At 51.2% G+C, this 18,993-nt stretch overlaps 1 protein-coding gene across 1 annotated transcript in view; it reads right to left on the bottom strand.

The window, feature by feature from the left end:
- ITGB5 (integrin subunit beta 5) overlaps window positions 1–18,057 on the bottom strand; it is a 110,496-nt gene extending 92,439 nt beyond the window's left edge. Inside the window, exons 1-2 of the mRNA XM_059920935.1 lie at window positions 17,920–18,057; window positions 8,251–8,336 (exon numbers count right to left, since the gene is read on the bottom strand). Of these exons, the coding sequence (XP_059776918.1) occupies window positions 8,251–8,336; window positions 17,920–17,989 (156 nt within the window). The 5' untranslated portion in view covers window positions 17,990–18,057. The remainder of the gene's footprint in view (window positions 1–8,250; window positions 8,337–17,919) is intronic.
- Between the last annotated feature and the right edge of the window lie 936 nt (window positions 18,058–18,993).

The following is an 18,993-nucleotide window of genomic DNA, read 5'->3' as shown; positions in this document are numbered from 1 at the left end:
GAAGCACAGGGTGAATTAGCTGTCCAGAGCTGAAAGGGCTTAGGGGTTCGCCTGCTCAGAGCTTATGTGGCTAGAGAATTTCTGAACTTCTTGCCAGCATGCTGGGCCTTGCTGCCAGCTCCTCCAATTCCAAGGAGCTGGTTGTCCTCCACCCAGTTCTGATTGTCAAAGTGCACCTGTCTTGACCAGACCACTGCACATCCCCTCCCCACCCCACCCCCCCACCAGGCTGGCGAGGAAAGCATCTTCAGTCTCCCAGGAGCGATGGAAACTCCTGATGGCCCTCCCCTTGGTCTGAAGCAGCCTGCACTCCGGAATAGACTAGATCACAGAGCCAATCTGTTTCACCCTAAGCAGGAGGCAGCTACATGATTCCTCACCACAGCCTCAGCCATTCACGACATCATAATCATTCCCTAATGCCTGGACACCCTCACCAGCAATGAACTTCGTCCAAGCTTCCCAGGCAATCTGCTCAAAGGCCGTTTCTGATAGACAGTACCAGTCCCTGAGGGAGGACTTGTACAGGGTCACCTGCTGCTCCGGGAAGATGCACCTGCTGGGCTCCTCGGGAGACTTTAAGTCCAGGACATGCTTCCCAAACCTGAAGAACTGAGAGGCAGCCACGGAGTGCCGATTACAACCTTGCTTGCGTAGCTGGCTTTCTGGATTGTGCTCTGGGGCTTCTTTATTCTCCAGGATGTTAGGAGCAAAGCCCTCTTCATGCCCCTCATTGGTAACAGCTCTCCCTTCGTTCTCCTTAGTAACATTCTTCAAGGGGGTGGCAAACCTCCACTCCAATGCACGTGGCTTCCGTGAAGTTTGCTGCACCAGCAGGAAAGACCGTGAACTCCTGTCACCCAGCTGCCAGCGCGAGAACCACCACTGAGAGCATTAAGACTGCCAGTTGCAGGATGACTTCAGAAGTGCCTACCGCGTCAGCAACATGACGGTACAGGGGGCCCACACCTCAGCAGCTCCAGCGTCACAGGCAGCAAGGGACAGCCTACTATGGCGCTCATACCAAACTCAGACTTGGCCTCAGGGCCATCCATTTCTATCAGGTTTGTCAACCTTCTCCTGTTTCACAGAGTTCAGTTTCTTGCTACTTGGGGAAGCCCCAGTCGTTTCACTGATGTGCTTGAGAACCTTTGAGACACCTTTATATACTGAGTCCTGTCACTGTCCCAGACCTTTAGGGCCTCAAAGACACTGGCTGAGGCACCTCTGGGCATGGCAAGTCTGGAGAACCTTCTGAGAGTAAGGCAGCTATCTCGACATCAATCAAGGATGCCCACAACAGATGAAGGTCTCTCCGGCATGCAGTCTGAAAATAGCCATGACTGACTTCTAGCATAGGCTCTTGCTGCCCAAGAAAGGGACAGAGAACACTGCGGACCCAGCAGGGAATGGTAACCCCACCAGCCCAAGAGCTTTTCCTCTATTCCCCTCCTCTAGCTCCTCTCTAGATATTTTAATTTTGAATAAGGATGAATGTATATTTAAAGAGAGGAAACCAAAACCACAAAGACCAGGGGCATATATGGTGATGGTTATGACCTTCCAGGTACACACATGTTATAAATAAAGACAATGCCTCAATACCACCATTTCCAAGCTTCGAATTCAGTGAATGCAGATGCCCCAAATTATAAACCCTTGGAGGAAAGGAAGACTCGTGATTAAGAAAATCCTCCTCACACGAGTGACATCCTGAAGTCTGACATGCTAAGAGCCTATAGATCCCAGAGACCTGACACCTGACCCTCTGCCAGGTGTCAGAACACAGCAAGTTCCAGGGGGAAGGGACCTTGGATGCATCACCTGGTGCCAGTCCCTCACTTCTACAGATGAGGAGTCAGAAGCCCACACGCCTAAGTTCATGCACATGTGCACCGGAGAAGGTTAAGTTCCTCTGGCCTCAGCTTTTCTGGACGTAAGCTCGGTGTTCTTTGCATCGTCTGCCTCCCTTCTCAGCCAAGGTCACTGCTGAATTCCAGAGCGGGAAACTAACTCTGGGCCCCCAAACTCCATCCCTCTGAATCTAGTATTTCCTTGCTGCCCCAGGTGTTGAGCTCTTCCTGCCACCTATCAAACTTGGAGGATAAATATCCACTTGATGCAGAAAAACAGGTATGAGTCTTCATCTCAACACAGAAAAATGGAAACTACTTTCAGGATGGGCTCTCATGGGGCAGCTCAAGTGCTCACAGGTGCTTACAGCTCTGTGCCAGAAGAGGTTTCAGTTCGTGAAGGAAGCATCTGTCCATGGTCTCCAGAAACACCGTCATGAACCCTCCAGAGGGCTCACGAGGGAAGGGTAACTACATGACAGGCAGATTACCAAGAGAAGCAACAGAATGCACACGGGAACTTGAAATACCTTTCAGGGCTTTTAGTCACTAAGCGGTAATAATACAAGAAAGAAAAGGGAGGCGTTCCAAATTTAGATGGCTTTTACTTTGTTCTAACACTGGCGCTCGGGGTTTTTACAACCTGGCCCTCTCTGCTCCCTCCATCGCCTGTTACACGGAGGATATAATGAGGTCTACTGTTCGCTGTACACTTAACTCCCCTACGTTCTGTTAATAAAAAACCTCCCTCCTGCACCCAAGGCCAGCGCTCAGCGGGCTCTCTGCTGTCCGGCACCGTGGCCAGGGCGCTCAGCTTGTCCGCCTGCGCCACTCTGGTCATCACGTCCTCTGGGCGCCTCGCTGCCTGCTGCGGAAACAGACAGCAGGGTGGCAGAGCTGAGAAACTGCAGGCCTGGGGGAAGAGGAACCCAAGCAGGAAAGGGGGCAGACTGCCGGATCCTGGGATGAGGGGGAAGAAGTCGCAAATTGGTGAACAGGCAGAGAGCCGGGCAGAGGCACGGAGCCGGCTGCTTTCTGCGCTTCGGCCCTGGCTTGATGGAGCCCCCGTGGATTAGGGGGCGGGGGAGGGGAGCAGAAGGTTAAGGGATGACAAACTGAACTCTGTGCACCATCAACACACCCCCACGTGGCCTGCCTGCCTGGGGGATGGGGAAATCCCTGTCAGCTTCCGCTCGGCTCACTTAATGCACTGGACCAATGTTCATGAAGCACCAGCAATAGGCCGAGACGCTTCCTTTCAGGACCGCAAAGAGATGTTCTCTCATAGATCTGTATTTTATTGTGAGCTGGGGCGGACACTTATGTTTTTCATTCCTTCCCAGCTCAAAGGAGACTACAGGTCACGGCCCCTCCCTCTCCTTTCCCCACCGCGGTAATCTCCCAGAAGGCCCAGGCGGCCGGTCTTGCTTCCCGGCCTCTACTCTGTCTCCTTCCCCACATTCCCGCCTCCAGTCCTAGTGACCCCTTCATGCCTCCTCTCCACGTCCACCTCCACGGCAAAGACCCTTCCCCGCGGCCCAGGTTCCCCATCTCCTCCCACGTCTGCCCCTACATCCACCATCCAAGCGCCCCAGGCCTCCCTGCTCTTGTCCCGTGGGACTCCACACGGTGGCCACGCCCGCCTGGTCCTTCTCCCTCTGGTTTCACAGCAGCCTGGACGGCTCACGGCAACATGGCCTCAGGCTGGCTCACTTTCACACCCCAAGAGCCTCCCTCACCCCCAACCCTGAGTGCCATCGCCCTGCCTCTGCCTCCACCGGGGCTCCCACAACCCTGCTTTCTGTGCGGGGCCGGGGGGACCACACGCCAGTCCTTCGGCCCCGCCCACTGCTGCCCAAACCTTGTCCTCTGTCCAGCACGCTGGCCTCCCTGCCCCCGGCACAGGCTGCTGGTCCACAAAGCCCCTTCCCCCTTCCGCCCCAGCACACAGCTAGATTAAGTCTCCCAGCTCCTACTGCACTTAGGCTCAGGGATGGAACTGGTTTTAGGTGAGAAAATGTGAGTGGAAACAACATGGGCTGTCCCGAGGCCTTGCCATAAAAGCATTCACACACATTCTTCCCCACACACGTCTCTTCACAGCTAGCTGGGTTGTGAAACTTACTCTCTTAGAGCAGAGGTAAATGTCTACTTTTAAAAAATGAAGGACAAAATAGATAATAAGCTGCCGGAGTTTGCTGTATGTTTTACGCTGTGCAGTACAAACAGCACAGGGAGTGTTCAAGCTGGCCGAGAACAGCACAGGGCTGTGACGAAGGACAGGAGACGGGGGCTGAGCTGTGTGGTAAAGACCAGCAGCAGCCCCTCCACATCCTCATCTAGGGTAAGGGAGAGTCTGACAACTCTGGTCTTGAAGCCAGAGGGTAAGGTCTAAAGCAAAGGTGCCGGGATTTCCCTGGTGGCACAGTGGTTAAGAATCCGCCTGCCAATGCAGGAGTCACGGTTCGAGCCCTGGTCCAGGAAGATCCCACATGCCGCGGAGCAACTAAGCCCGTGCGCCACTACTGAGCCCATGCGCCGCAACTACTGAAGCCCGTGAGCTCTAGGGCCTGTGTGCCGCAACTACTGAGCCCGCGTGCTGCAACTACGGAAGCCCACACACCTAGAGCCCGTGCTCCGCAACGAGAGAAACCACCGCAGTGAGAAGCCCGAGCACCACAACGAAGAGTAGCCCCCGCTCGCCGCAACTAGAGAAAGCCTGCATGCAGCAACGAAGACCCAACGCAGCCAAAAATAAATAAAAATTTTTTTTAAATCCCCAAACACATTAAAAAAAAATAAAAAAAAATAAAGCAGCGGTCCCCAGCCTTTTTGGCACCAGGGACCAGTTTCGTGGAAGACAATTTTTCCATGGACGGGGGTGGGGGGGGGGATGGCTCAGGTGGTAATGCGAGCGATGGGAGCAGCAGAAGCTTCACTTGCTGGCCCGCCGCTCACCTCCTGCGGTGCAGCCCGCTTCCTAATAGGCCACAGACCAGTACCGGTCCATGGCCCAGAGCTTGGGGACCCCTTGTCTAAAGCCACCAGGGAAAATGAAGCCACAGTTAGAAAATGAAGACAGGAGAGCCAGGTTAACAGGGCCATGCAGCAGACCCAGGCAGACTGAACCAGCATGAAGTGTGGAGACGGGGGGGGGCGGTGAGGGCACTGGCTGACTCAAATGCCACACCTGTGGGAGAATACAGTGACAGGAGGGGGGACTGGGGAGGAGATGGAATTAGGCTACAAGCAGTGTCAAATGCAGAGTAAGACGTCCCCGTCCCCACCCCAAATAAATAAGGAAGCCATTGTGGGACCTGGAGCAGCGGGCTCCTGACGGAATGTGTCTGGGGGTTAATCTGTGGTGGTACGCAGCCACAGGGCGGCTGGCGGCGGGTCGGCATCCACGGGAACACACTAGTTAGGGACCTGGCCCTCCCTGGCCCTCCACTCGGCACCGGCCCTCCAGCGCACGCACGTCATGTGCTCTTGGCAGAAACCTCACTTCTGTGCTGATGTCCCAGGATTCACTGTTAAGGCACTCGGCCACACTTATCCTGTCTTGCTAAGGGGCAGGGGTTGACCAAAACTATTCCTGAATGCCCCAAACCCAGCTCTCTGGAACACGCTCAGGCCATGGGGAAAGTTCACCTCCCAAGAGGACGGGAAGCCGCATTCCCGGGCAGGCATCACAGGAGGTTCTTCAGCCAAGACTGAGGCTGTAAGCACAGAGGGAACCGAGGTGTGGGCCAGGACAATGATATGCTCCGCGAGATAACATCAGTCACTACCAGTATCGGGACGTCAGACTTGGGAAGTACTAGCACAGGAACGGAAGAGACCTAAAGTAGACAATCCAGCCCAGCTTCCGGACCCACTGCCCACATTCCACTAGAAAATATCCGTAGATGACAAGGTTCAGGAGGCTTGGTTGCTTAGCAGTCCCATCCACAAGCCCTCTCGTGAACTGATCTCATTTTGTACTCCCAAAATGCTGGAGGGTGAGAACTGTCATCTTCATTTTACATACCAAGAAAGTGACAATAAATCATGGTAAAACTGAGATTTAAACTTTCGTTTTCCAACTCCATGTCTTTTTAGCAGGGCTCTTTTATCAAATATGAATTCCTGCCAGATTCTTGGCCAGACCTGAAGATGAATAAGACAAAGATTCTCGAGGAGGTAATGATTTAATTGGAAGCAGGCATGAAAACAAATGCACAGAGTAAGAGGTTATAAGTGCGACGGAAGGAGGACAGACTACAGGGGAGACAAAGAGGTGGTCATGGTCTGTATGTGCAGACACGTAATAAACAGCCACTCGGTGAAATCCTTCCATCAATCTCTTACTGAGCAACTACTATGTGCCAGGCACCAGTCAGGGTGTGGGGAATCCAGCAGCGAAGAAAACAGATAAAACCCCTGCCGTAACATTCTGGTGGAGGGAGCTTACATTCTAATTTCAGATGGATGGATGGATGGATGAACAGATGGATGGATAGATGGTTGGGTGGACAGACAGACGTGTCTGGCGGAAAACCATGAACGTTTTCATGGAGTAGATGAGTCTTGAACTAACTTTTTCTTCTTTTTTTATTTTTGGCTGTGTTGGGTCTTCATTGCTGCACACAGGCATTCTCTAGTTGCAGTGAGCGGGGGCTACTCTTCGTTGAGGTGCACAGGCTTCTCAGTGTGGTGGCTTCTCTTGTTGTGGAGCACGGGCTCTAGGCGCACGGGCTTCAGTAGTTGTGGCACGCGGGTTCAGTAGTTGTGGCGCACGGGCTCTAGAGCGCAGGCTCGGTAGTTGTGGTGCACGGGCTCGGTTGCTCCGCGGCATGTGGGATCTTCCTGGACCAGGGCTTGAACCCGTGTCCCCTGCATTGGCAGGCGGATTCTTAACCACTGCGCCACCAGGGAAGCCCTTGAACTAACTCTTGAAAACTGAAGACAAGGTGTTGGTCAGGGAAAGGAGGGGAAAGCCAGGAAGGCCCTGCAGGAGAAGCAGCAGCACAGGGAAAACCATGAGGGTGTTTGTTCATCAGTCAGGGCTCTCTGGGGACCTTTGAGTCATCCCCTGGGGCTAAAGTGTTGGGGGCAAGCAAGGGATGAAGGTGGGGAGGCAGGCAGGGGCCACAGAACTTGGATTTGTCATGCAGGTCATAAGGAACCAGTGAAAGGTTTTAAAGAAAGTTGAAAACAAAGACAGTACAATTAAGCACAAATACGAGGGGTTCATATGTTGGGAAGGGTCCTCTCTCAAAGTAGCTTGTTTAGTAATCTTACTCTCTACTAGAAAAAATTCTACAATAGTCACACGGAAGAGGCAGTGTAGCCTAGAAGAGAGAGCCTGGGCTCCGAAGTCCAAGAAGCCAGACTCAAACCCTAGCTTTGGAACATGGTGTGGCCTTGAAACAGTCACTTCACCTCTCTGAGACGGAGATTTTCATCAGTAAAACGGGTGTATTGCCACCCACCTGACAGAGCTGTCGTGCGAATTACAGATACGATATATGAAGTGTGTGGCATCTAGTAGGGGGTCCCCACACGACTGCTTTTAGCCATCATAGGCTAAAGGAATCCCTAGACTTCTGTAGCTGCATCATGGCGAAGAGGTCTGGCCTCCTAGGAGCCATCCTTGGTCCTCCTGAGAGGCACGCACACTGAATTGCAGAGGCTGAGCCAGCCCAAATGGCGAATCTTGGGTTCTTTTAAAAATAACTTTAGTGGTGCACTAGTGCAAAGAGGGTTTGTGCTCCATGGTTCTAACAACTGTTTAGAGAAGCGACCCAGAAATTTCCCCCAAGACAGGAGGGTTAGAAATTGAATATTTCCTGATTAGCCCACCAAGCACTGATATTTGTATTGCTTTACGATAGCAATATGCTTATCACCACCCCAAACTTACATCCCTTCCTATAGGGCTTGAAGAAACAGCAGCCATTGTTTTCAAATAAAATCATTTCACAGAGGCCAGTTCATATTATTCATCCTCAGATAAGCCACTCCACAACGACTGGCGTCCACCAACAGGCCACCCACCCAGGCATGTTTTAAATGGTTATGCAACAGACTCACTTCACAAGCTCAGGTCTTTTACCAAATAGCAGAAAACTATACAAGAGTCATAACTGGTTCCCCCACAAAAGGGAAGGAAGACCTTGCTTCCCTAAAACAGGATTAAAACATTCAACACTACCTAGAGACCCAACTTATAAAAATATAGCTTTTCTTTTGTCATCGCCTTGGAGAAAGAGGAAGAGGCAACTCGCAGAATCTGCACACTTTCTGCACAGTCAACTTGTGTGCTGTGGTGCAGCCCACGCCCTCCCCACCCCTCCCCCTCCCCCACCCCTCCCCCACCCCCTCACAGCACTCCTCCCCTCCCCCACCCACATACCTCTTTGGAGCACCAGGCACATTTTGGGTGGATGAGCAGACATTCTTCACACGAGGTGGCACTTCCACTAGTGCATATGTTGAGACCTTCAAAGAAAGATAAAGATGCACCAATTAGTTTCTGGCCCTAATCTCTATCAATGAGGCTTTTGAATGGGGCGGGAGGAGGAGTCACTTCCTGTATTTTTTTTTTTTTTTAAACATCTTTATTGAAGTATAATTGCCTTACAATGGTGTGTTAGCTTCTGCTTTATAACAAAGTGAATCAGTTATACATATACAATATGTTCCCATTTCTCTTCCCTCTTGCATCTCCCTCCCTCCCACCCTCCCCATCCCACCCCTCTAGGTGGTCACAAAGCACCAAGCTGATATCCCTGTGCTATGCGGCTGCTTCCCACTAGCTATCTATTTTACATTTGGTAGTGGATAACAGGGGACCTCCGTGAGGCTGAGGAGTGCAAGGCCCCTGTGCTAACTGCAGGTGAAGGCTCACTGGCCAAAGCTAAACACTGACAGTTTTTGAAGCACCCACCACGTGCTCACCTGTGTTAGCAACTCCCATTCCTTCTGCTGCACCCACTTAGATTCCCACCGCCTTCTCCCGTAACACAGCAGGTCCTGTCTCATTGAGGGGGAACAGGCCCCTTTACACTTAGTCCAGCCAAAATGACAAAAATAGTACAGAAAGGAAAGAAAAAAAAAAAAAAAAAACTGATCGATCTTCTTCAGGCATAAGAAAATCCTAAATCAGGTAGTGTCGCACCAAATCCACAGTGTACCAAAAGAAGCCAGCACAGCCCTTAAAGAAGAATACATCCCAGGAATACAATGTCAGCTTAGGATATGGGAAATCCATTAATTCAATATATCCACTAGTAGGTCAAGTAAGAAAAAAGCATATCACCTCAGGAGGTAATAAAAAGGCATTTCATCAAATTCAAAATCCATCCCTGATTTTTAAATAAAATCAGAAACTAAGATTAGAAGGAAACTTCTTTATTGCTATAAACGTCACTTATTTCAAGCCCAGGCCAGTACCTCCTCCACCCCCTGTCCCTGTGCCATTCATCTGAGGAGGGGCCTCCCAAGGCAGGCTCAACTGTGGTACTGAGGTTAAAGCCCTTGTCCCCTCTCCTCCCCCACCTCCCTACCTCACTCTATACCCCCTCCAGCTCCCACCCCAACAGCAAAGACATTCTTTGTGAAACTTAGCATCCAGTTCTTTTTCTTCCTTTCTGAAACAACCCGGACAGATTTCTTTTGACCAAGAGCAGAACTGGTTGGTTTTTCTCTGAATAGAAATAACTTTATTTGGTCCTCACAGCACTAACAGACCCACTGGTCTCTTCTGGTTATTGCCTAGGGGCACAGCAGATAAATAGAAGAAAGAAAAACCCAGGGCCACCAGCCCTAGGAAGAAGGGCTCAGACCATAAAGGGGAAAAAAAGAGTCAACGAGATTAACAAGAGAGAGTAGAGGAGAAAACACTGGGAGGTGGAGACTATTCCCTAGCTCCACAAAACAACATAATATTGGTTGTAAGACATCTTAAAACTGTAACATTTCCCTAATTGGCTAATTTTAACTCTGCTTCTTCTTTGTCACTAGCAGTGAAAAGCCACAGAAATTGGGTGACGCAGGAAGCTGCACTGTGTCACCCCACACTAGAGGGAACAAATACCATTTGGGATAAGGATGGCAGCTGGGATGGAACCCGAGGTGCTAGGAAGAAAGGCAGGGCAGCTTTGGGAGCCCACAGAGGGCGAGAATGATGGTTTTCCCCCAGCCAGACCCCAACCTGAACCCTCCCCACCAGCCATCGCCCTGTTGGGACCCCTGCCTCATACCCCTGGAGCTGGGGGACCACAATCTCACTGCCAGGCCTACAGCAGGACCTCCTGGGTGCACTGCTGGACTCAGAACACACTCTCCAGGAGAAACAAGCTGGGACCAACCACCGTGCACACCTCATTTCAGAAGGAAGAGTCCTTTCCAGGTCCCAAACACTCACCAAGGAGGTCTTAGAATCCAGCCCATGGGGAAGTTGGGCTTGCCTGCCTCCTGCCTGCCTTGACAACCTCCTTTCTCATTTTAAAATGAATCCACTCACTTGGAGACTTTCAGATAGGAACTTTTTTTTTTTTTAATTGAAGGCAAGCTTTTTTTTTTTTTAATTTAATTTATTTATTTATTTATGGCTGTGTTGAGTCCTCATTTCTGTGTGAGGGCTTTCTCTAGTTGTGGCAAGCGGGGGCCACTCTTCATCGCGGTGCACGGGCCGCGGCTTCACTTGTTGCGGACCACAGGCTCCAGACGCACAGGCTCAGTATTTGTGGCTCACGGGCCCAGCCGCTCTGCGGCATGCGGGATCCTCCCAGACCAGGGCTCAAACCCGTGTCCCCTGCATTGGCAGGCAGACTCTCAACCACTGCACCACCAGGGAAGCCCCAGATAGGAACTTTTTAAAACACCTTTTAAATAATGCCATTTGCAGCAACATGGATGGTCCTAGAGATTGTCATACTGAGTAAAGTAAGTCAGACAGAGAAAGACAAATATCATATGATATCGCTTATATATGGAATCTAAAAAAAGGCTACAAATGAACTTACCTACAAAACAGAAATAGAGTTACAGATGTAGAAAATAAACTTATAGTTACCGAGGGATAAGGGGGGAGGGGAGGGATAATAAATAAATAAATAAATAGAATTAAAACATAATAAAATAAAAAAGCCTTTTAAAAAAGAGAATGATGGCAGGAAAAGTTTCAAAATGCCAGTTCCATGTTTTGGTCAAATCTCCTTACCTGAATCACTTTGCTGTACAGCAGAAATAAACACAACATTGTAAATCAACTATACTTCAATTAAAAAAAAAAAATATTCCCCAGAATACTTAGCTTGAAGTACTGACATTAAATAAATAGATGTGGATAACTGAAAAAAAAAAAAAAAAAATCTCCTTACCTGTCAGAAACCACTACCTGAGGGGGTGAAAAAAATCAAAACTAGAATGAAAGTGACTTTTCTCCTGCTCTCCTCAACCTTATCAAGTACACACTCAGGCCCTTGTGGCATGTCATTTGCTTTGATGTATAAAATCATTTCTATAAAAATAATGGAATTGCAGAACCTTGGAGCTAGAAATGCTTTAGCATGAGCTCGTCAAGTCACCTCATTTTACAGTTGAAAACATGAGAAAACAAGAGTGACTTGAAAGAAGGAGCCCAGTCTACAAGTAAGAGGTCAGAAGGGGCACTGGCCGGCAAGTGCCCACATAGGGTACCTGCCTGGGGATCCCTGCACCATCCCAGACGCAGGCCATGTGACCAGTGAGCTCCAGGGTCCTCCGGAGAAGAGAAGTCCAACGGGCCCTCAGTCAGAAAGGAATTTGAGATTGGATGTCTCATTTATGTCTCTGCCCTAATCAGCATAAATTCACAAACACCACTTTCTAAATACCAGGGGCTCATCACTGAGCTCTGGGACCTTGGGTCGGGGGTCTCGGGTTCACAGCGTTAAGGGCTCCTCCGTTCTGACCCATATCAGACTGGGCTCTGGTCTTCTGCTTTGTCATCCTGAAAGACCTTGGACATAATCCTGAAGATGCTCCAAGGATGTGACACGCATCTGGTATGAAAACATACTGAACAACTGTACAATATTTGTCATCCTTAATTGTTTCTGTTACTCTTACATATTCACATGCAATAGTAAAGTAGCTTCCCTGCACTCAAAATGATTCCTCTAAAATCACACTGCTATAATTTGTAATAACTGTAAATGGAAAGTAACCTTTAAAAATTGTATAAAAATTAAAAATTTATTTTAAATATAAAAATAAAATTAGGCTGCTGTTGGGACACATTAAAATTCAGGAAACCCTGTTCTAAGCATGTCCCAAACGCCAAGCACTGGACTAGGGGATGCTAGAGATACAGAGATGAATGACCCAGGCCTTGCTCCCCAGGAGCTCACAGTCTGCCAGGGACCAGGTAGCAGCCAGGAACTCAGGGAACCAGAAGCATAGACTGTGTGCTGATATGAGCCACAGTGCCAGCCTTACTCCCTCTGGCATCTCTCCTCTTTCCACCTATTAATATTTCAGTAAGCTTGGATTTGGCTGGATGAGTCACTTGGCACCAATAGCATTTTGAAAGGAAGGAAGCAATGAAAAAAACGTTAAACAGCTGCAGTTCACAAATGTCAGAGTGTTGTGTCTAGGTCATGGTAATAGGTGCTAGCGGCCCAGACAGTGGCCACAACTTTTCTTGGTTACTGTTTGCACAGTGACCATTCCAGCTCAACATCAACTGCCTGCAGCCCTTAATGTCTCTGAAGCCGGGGGTTTACTGCAAACCATCATCTAAAAACACGATCTCCTTCCAAAACTCATTGACTCATCCTTGCCTGTCATCAATCATATCCAGGCAGCCGCCATGTCCGGCCGATCCTTCCTTCAAGATGCATGAAATGTTTCTCCTAATCCAACCATTCCTGCCTGTACCCTCCTCCAGCCAGGTGAGAGAAACACAATCCCGAATTACATTTTACTCATTGTTTTCCAAGACAACAGAAAATAAAAACATTTCATCATTCTTGTTCGGGGGCAGGGGGTGGGGGTGGGGGGAGTGGTAAGGCACTGGAGTGCCTCTCCCCATGCCCTGAACCACAATCCCCACGTGTGACAAAGTCTTTCCAGTGCTGATTCTAGCAATTAAAGAGTCATCAGTCTAAAGATGTTACCATGAAGTGTAAATACGCCCTAGGAAGGATCTGTATTGTTTATATCTTTACTGCCTTTCTGAACAGCAGACATCTGCAAAACACGCGACGTCGGCTTTACAGATATGACTTGTTTTTTTAAAACACCGATTCAAACACTAGAATACTACGTGGCTTTAAAAAAGAATGTGCATGCTCCCTATTCCCTGCATACTGATACGAAGCTCACTCTGATTTACTTATCGCTAAGTTAACATAAAAGGCAAGGTACAGAACAGTGTGTTTAGTGCTGCGTTTCAATAAAACTGGGGGAGGGAGATTTGTAATAAATGTACAGAACACACTATGGATCCGTAAGAAACCGACAGGAACGGTCTGAGCAGGCAAGGGGGTCGGGGCAATGTCCCAGACTAACAGGCAACAAGAATGGAAGAGAGATCTCTCACCCTACACTTGTTATGCTTTAAAAAAGTATGTGAATATATTACCTATTCAAAAATTTATTTTTAAAAAGACAACTGGGGACTTTTCTGGTGGCACAGTGGTTAAGAATCTGCCTTCCAATGCAGGGGATGTGGATTCGATCCCTGGTCAGGGAGCTAGATCCCACATGCCGCAACTAAGGAGCCCTGGATTTTAGTTTATAATAACATATTGATGTGGTTCATTAATTGTAACAAATATGCCATATGAATGCAAGATGTAAATAACAGGCAAAACTGGAAGTGGGGCATATGGGAACTCTCTATACTACCTTCTCAACTTTTCTGTAACTAAAATTGTTTTACATGTTTAGAAAGTTGAGGTTTTTGTTTTTAAGGTCATTGAAACCATGGTAGGAGTGGCCGGGCGGGGAGGACTCAACTGAGTACCAATCATTGTGTCCGTATCAGGGACCTAAAGGTAAGTGAGACCCGGCAATTCACCACATAGCAGATGAGGCAGCCCCCAGTCTCTCTAACAGACAGAATATGCTATGAGAGCAAGGGAAGGAGAGGCCAACTCTGCTCCACCCGAGGGATGCAGACAAGGCTTCACAGAGGACGGGACATTTGGGCTGGAGTCATGGGTTGAGGAAAGGATATCCTGGCACGAAAGATCCAAGTACTTGTTCTGTCACTTATTGGCTACAAGTCATTTAACCTTTCCTGGCCTCAGCATCTTCCTGCAAACAATTCCAGGGGTGGACTAAATGGCCTCTATCATAGATTCCAGCTCAAAAAATCTTGACACACTCAAATGAGTTCTCTCCCTCGCACGATGAATGTTTCCTCCTAATAAGTTACATGCATAGTCCCTGACCTCAAAGCTAGTTGTAGAAGGAGGCAAGGAGGTGAGGATGGGACACTCCACCTCCAACACACACACACAGTACCAAGACTCAAGTTCATCCATTCTTTCAACAAGTATGAGTCAGGCACTGTTCTAGGCACAGAGTATACAGTGTCAAAGAGAAGGGACAAAACTCCCTGCCCTCACGGAGCTTACGTCCTGGTGAGGGGCATAATGCTCAGAAGAGAAGATGGACAATAAGCCAGATACGGAAGTACATTAGATGGTGGTAAGTGCCAGGGAGAAAACTCAAAGAAGGCAAGGAGACAGGAAGAATGTGGGGCAGGAGGCTGCAGCTCTGGCTGAGCTGGAGACACTGAGAAAAGGCTGGCGAGGGGGGAGGGAGGGGGGGGAGGCAGCCCACCGTGCAGAGATCTGCAGGGAGAGCATTCCAGGCAGAGGGAAGGCCTGCAGTTGAGCTCAAAGACAACGAGGCCCTCGGTGCTGGACTGAAGTGCATGAGGGGAAGTGGTGAGAGGCAAGGGGGGCAGGGGGCGTTCATGGAGAGCCTGGCAGGACACTGGCAGGACTTCCGGAAGCCACTAGAGGGTGTGAAGCAGAGCGACACGATCTAACTTGAGTTTTAACAGGATCACTCTGAGCGAGAGTTGAGAATAACTCTCCAAGAGACAAGCAACCATCTTTGAAAAACTCGGGGGGGGGGGGGGCGGGTGGAAGGGAACTAGCCTGGAGGTGGGGAGGGGCACTCTACAGCCCTGCCTCAACCGTCCGCCACAGGGCAGGTGTCAAGGCCTGTCTGGGAGCAAACTTTTCACCATGTGGCCCAGGAATCAAACCCTGCATTCAATAGAAGCAGCAGCCTCACAAACAAATGGGCACCTATAAATAAAGTGTTCCTTTACATTTATAAAGGCCATTAATCCCATTCCAATTAGAAAGAAAGAGAACACACCACAGCCCTCTGCCCCGGCCAACTGAAAATACCTGTGAAGCGACCCCACCCCATTAACACAGCTGCACACCGCCACGTGAAAGGGGCACTATCATTTAAGTACGGCGTAATCATCCCACACGATGTTAAAACTTCTCAGAATGTTTCCATGAGCTGGCTGGAGGAGAAAAAGTAGTTACCAGGGTAGGCAGGCACAAAGGGCCTTCTGCCAACTACTTAGATATTTTAATTCTCCGTTGCCTCAGTAGCTAAATAAGCATGGAGAACAAGCAGGAGAGGAATACTAATTAGAGCTAATTAGGCCCTGCCCTCTTCTGCCTCAATCCCCTTTATTGAAAGTCCCCCTAATTCAAGGATGATGGCCCTAAAGTGTAAATACCTAGGGTAAACAGCAGCCGACACACCAAACCCCCTGTTTGCATTTCTGAACCTTTGCCTGGTTACCTGAGGAGGGCTGCAAACCCAAGGCCAAATTCCAACAGCCCCAGCATAGACCTCGGAATCATGGGGGGAGGGAGTGCTGCCAACAGGAGCGCAGTAAATAGGATAAAGGGCTCTCCTAGGATTTCGAGCATTCTAACGTGCAGGACATTCACCAGAAGAACATTTGATTTTTTTCCTTTTAATAAACAATGATAGCAAACATGACTCCAGTTCCGCAGCCCGATCAATGCCACACTCCTCCCTCCTTCTTAGTAGAGATCAAGGGCCTCACCCCAGAGAAACCCTTCCCTGGTTATGCGGGAAGACCATATCTTCGGGTCCTGTCTGGAGGCCCTCGGCAAGGGGATAATAAGGAGAGCAGATAACCCTGGGATGGGGGTTGTCAGCCTGCCAGGGACTTGTTTGAAGTGAGCCCCCTTAAATTAGAAGTCTGTTTCCTGCTGGATTAAACACACAGATGAAAGATGTATACAAACTTTGAAAAACAGAAATCACAACGCAAATGGAAAATAATGTATTGAAAGAATTATTTGCAACTGGAAGTATTTAAGGTTTTACTAAAATCAGAATTTCAAACTGTAAGGAAACTAAGAAGTCATCTCCTTCAGCAGTTCCCAAACTTTTGGATTTCACAGATCATTAGGATCATTATGATTTAAAAAGAAAACAAAAAGAGAAGGTAAAATGTATATAGGATTACCAGATTTTTTCTTTTGCTCAAAATGAAAACCTACTCTCTATTATCATTACAAATTATTAAAAGAAGTTTTCCCACCAAAAATAAAAAAGACATAATTTCAAATTAAAGGACAGTCCTTGGGAAGCAGGGGGCTGTTGGCAATGATATACTCCTGTGTGTGACACAGGATACATCCTTCTCTTTGCCTTTCCCTGGGGACCCAGGAAAACATCAGCAATGGGCACTGGTTGCCAGATGGGTGTTTGGAAACCGGTGATCTACCCCAAGCTCTGGAGTGAAAAAAGAAACCTGCTACAGTAATAAGTTTGAATTAGGCCCTGAAGAAAGTTTTTGTTTGCCCAGACCTCTCCTCTCTCTCAGACAGAAACCTCCACTGCCTTCAGGGAAATGAGACACGGCAGGGGACAGTCCTTCCCTCCCTCGCAGCCAGACATTTGCTTCACGAGAGCAATCAAGAATCTCGGGCTTGAAAGTGAATTGAGCACCCCAACACAATTATCTCCTACGGGAAAGGAGAAAGTTTGGAGCTTCCTGCTTTTGGGGGGGGGGGAAGGGATGGCGGTAGCTCATCTGCCTGGCAGCCCCCAGCGCCCAACAGAGCATCCGTCCGCTGCGGCCTCCCAACTGCCACATGCAGCCCCCTCCCAACTCCGAAAACTTAAAGCAGGTAACGGAGGGCTCCTCACGCAGCCGCCGGCCCCGGGCAGTATCGCGCGAGTGCAACTGCACACCCCCTGCCCTCCGTTCCAGAATCAATCCTCCAGAATTAAGGGAGTGTGCTGCACGGGGTGTTTGTAAACTCCGGGATAAAGCCAGGCAGAAGGAATCAGATCGGGATGTTCCAGCTGGGGCTTGGTTCCCAGGTGGGGCTGTGGTTTGGGACGCGGGTCTCCCCTCGGGTATGCGAGGGCTTGGGGGAGGAAAGAGGGGGTTACATCTTTAAAGGAAGGCGGCTGGCCTAGGCACGGTGAAACTCTAGGATTCGCTACGAGGGCCTGAACACCCGCGCTTCCAGGAGACTAGCCCCCTCGGGAGTAGCCCTGGCCCCCACGCTTTGACTCCAGCGAAGACTCCGGGTCACGCGCCTCCAGCTGCCCTTCGTCTCCCCGGGACCAGGGTACCGGCGGCATCACTCGGCGCCTCCCAGCAGCCAGGCCGCCCCTGGCCGGCCACAAGGGCCGCTTTGTGCCGGGAGTGCAGAGCCCCGATCCCGACGCGGGGCTGGCGGCGGCCCTCCCCGCGCAATGGGCGCGGGCGCTCGCAGGCTGGGTCAGCAGACGGGCAGGGCTGTTTACACAGGAAGGCTCCTCCTCGCCCGGGAGCGGACCGGAGGCCGACGACAGCCCTGCGGGGCTGCCGCGGGCCGCGCGCGGGGTGGCGCCCGCAGTACGGAAGCCCCCCACCGGGCCGTCCCCAGCGGCTCGCCACCTGGGAGTGCCCCGAGGATGCCTCCCACCTTCAGACAACGGCCCGGGGCCCTGCCCCTCCGAGAGGCCAAGGGCGGCTCCGTGCGCCACAAAGTTTCTTTGCACCGCCAGCGGCACGGCTTACCTGGGAGCCGGGGCACGAGCGCGCAGAGCCCGAGGAGGCAGGCGTACAGGGGCGCGGGGGCCCGCGGCATGGTGGGGCGCCCGGCTCAGCTGCGGCGCGGGCGGCGGACTCCGCGGGGACGTGCGGCCGGGGCGCGGGGGCGGGGGGCCGGGGGCCGCGGCCTGGCGGGAGGCGGGGGCGGCTGCGCTGGCCCGCGCCCTGCCGCCACCATCCCTCCCGCAGCGCTTGCCGCCGAGTCCCGGGGCCGCCGCTGCGCCGGCTCCCCGGCCGGGACGCCCGGGGTGTCGCCGCTCGGGACGGTCCCGGCGGGCGGCTCTGTGCAGGGAGGACTCCGGCTCCGGGACACACCGCGGGCTGAGGCTACCCCGCGCGCCGGTACACTGTGCCCGTCGCCTCCGCCCCTTCCCTTTTCTTCCTCCCTCCGGCCCGCGGGGCTCCACTTTCCTCCTCTCCTTACTCCTCCCCTTCTCTCCCCGTCCCGGCCCCCGCCCGGCTGCCACAAGGTCAGTTTACGGCGAGGCGGGGCGGGCCGAGCTCCGCCCCTCCCGGGGACCGGCCGGCACGGGAGGCCGAGGGCATCCAGGTGGAAGTTGCTTCCGGCGCACCTGGCGGCCAGGGCAGGGGTCGAAATCCTGGGGTAGCGTCTGGCCCGGCTTCCCTAGCAGCTGGGGGCTACGGGAAGGGGGAGGGGCACGCTGCACGGGCGAGCCGAGATTATACTTGGGGTTGCTGGATTTAAGGAGAGAGAGCGGGTCCGGGGCGGGGAGCGGGGAATCGTGCCGTGGCAGTCTAGTCCTCCCGAAGCCGCGCTCGCCGGCGAGTGTTACCGCGAGGCGACGCGCTCTGTGGGGGAGTGAGGGCACGTGGGGCGTGGAGGCACACACAAAACGCACTTTTCCCTCATTAAAGTTTTGCCCCTTACGCGGATTCGGGACTGGCCAATATGTCACTATTCTGCGTTTTTCTTATCTCAATACGCTGGCGGTTTCCGTGAAGCCGAACAAATAAACTGAAGAACAGATGCTCAGGCTTTCACCTTATCCTTTACACCTGAGCTGGTTCTAAAATTGACTG

The sequence above is a fragment of the Balaenoptera ricei genome, chromosome 4, assembly GCF_028023285.1.
Source record: "Balaenoptera ricei isolate mBalRic1 chromosome 4, mBalRic1.hap2, whole genome shotgun sequence".
Lineage (NCBI taxonomy): Eukaryota > Metazoa > Chordata > Mammalia > Artiodactyla > Balaenopteridae > Balaenoptera > Balaenoptera ricei.
This window is presented reverse-complemented; position numbering and strand designations above follow the sequence as displayed.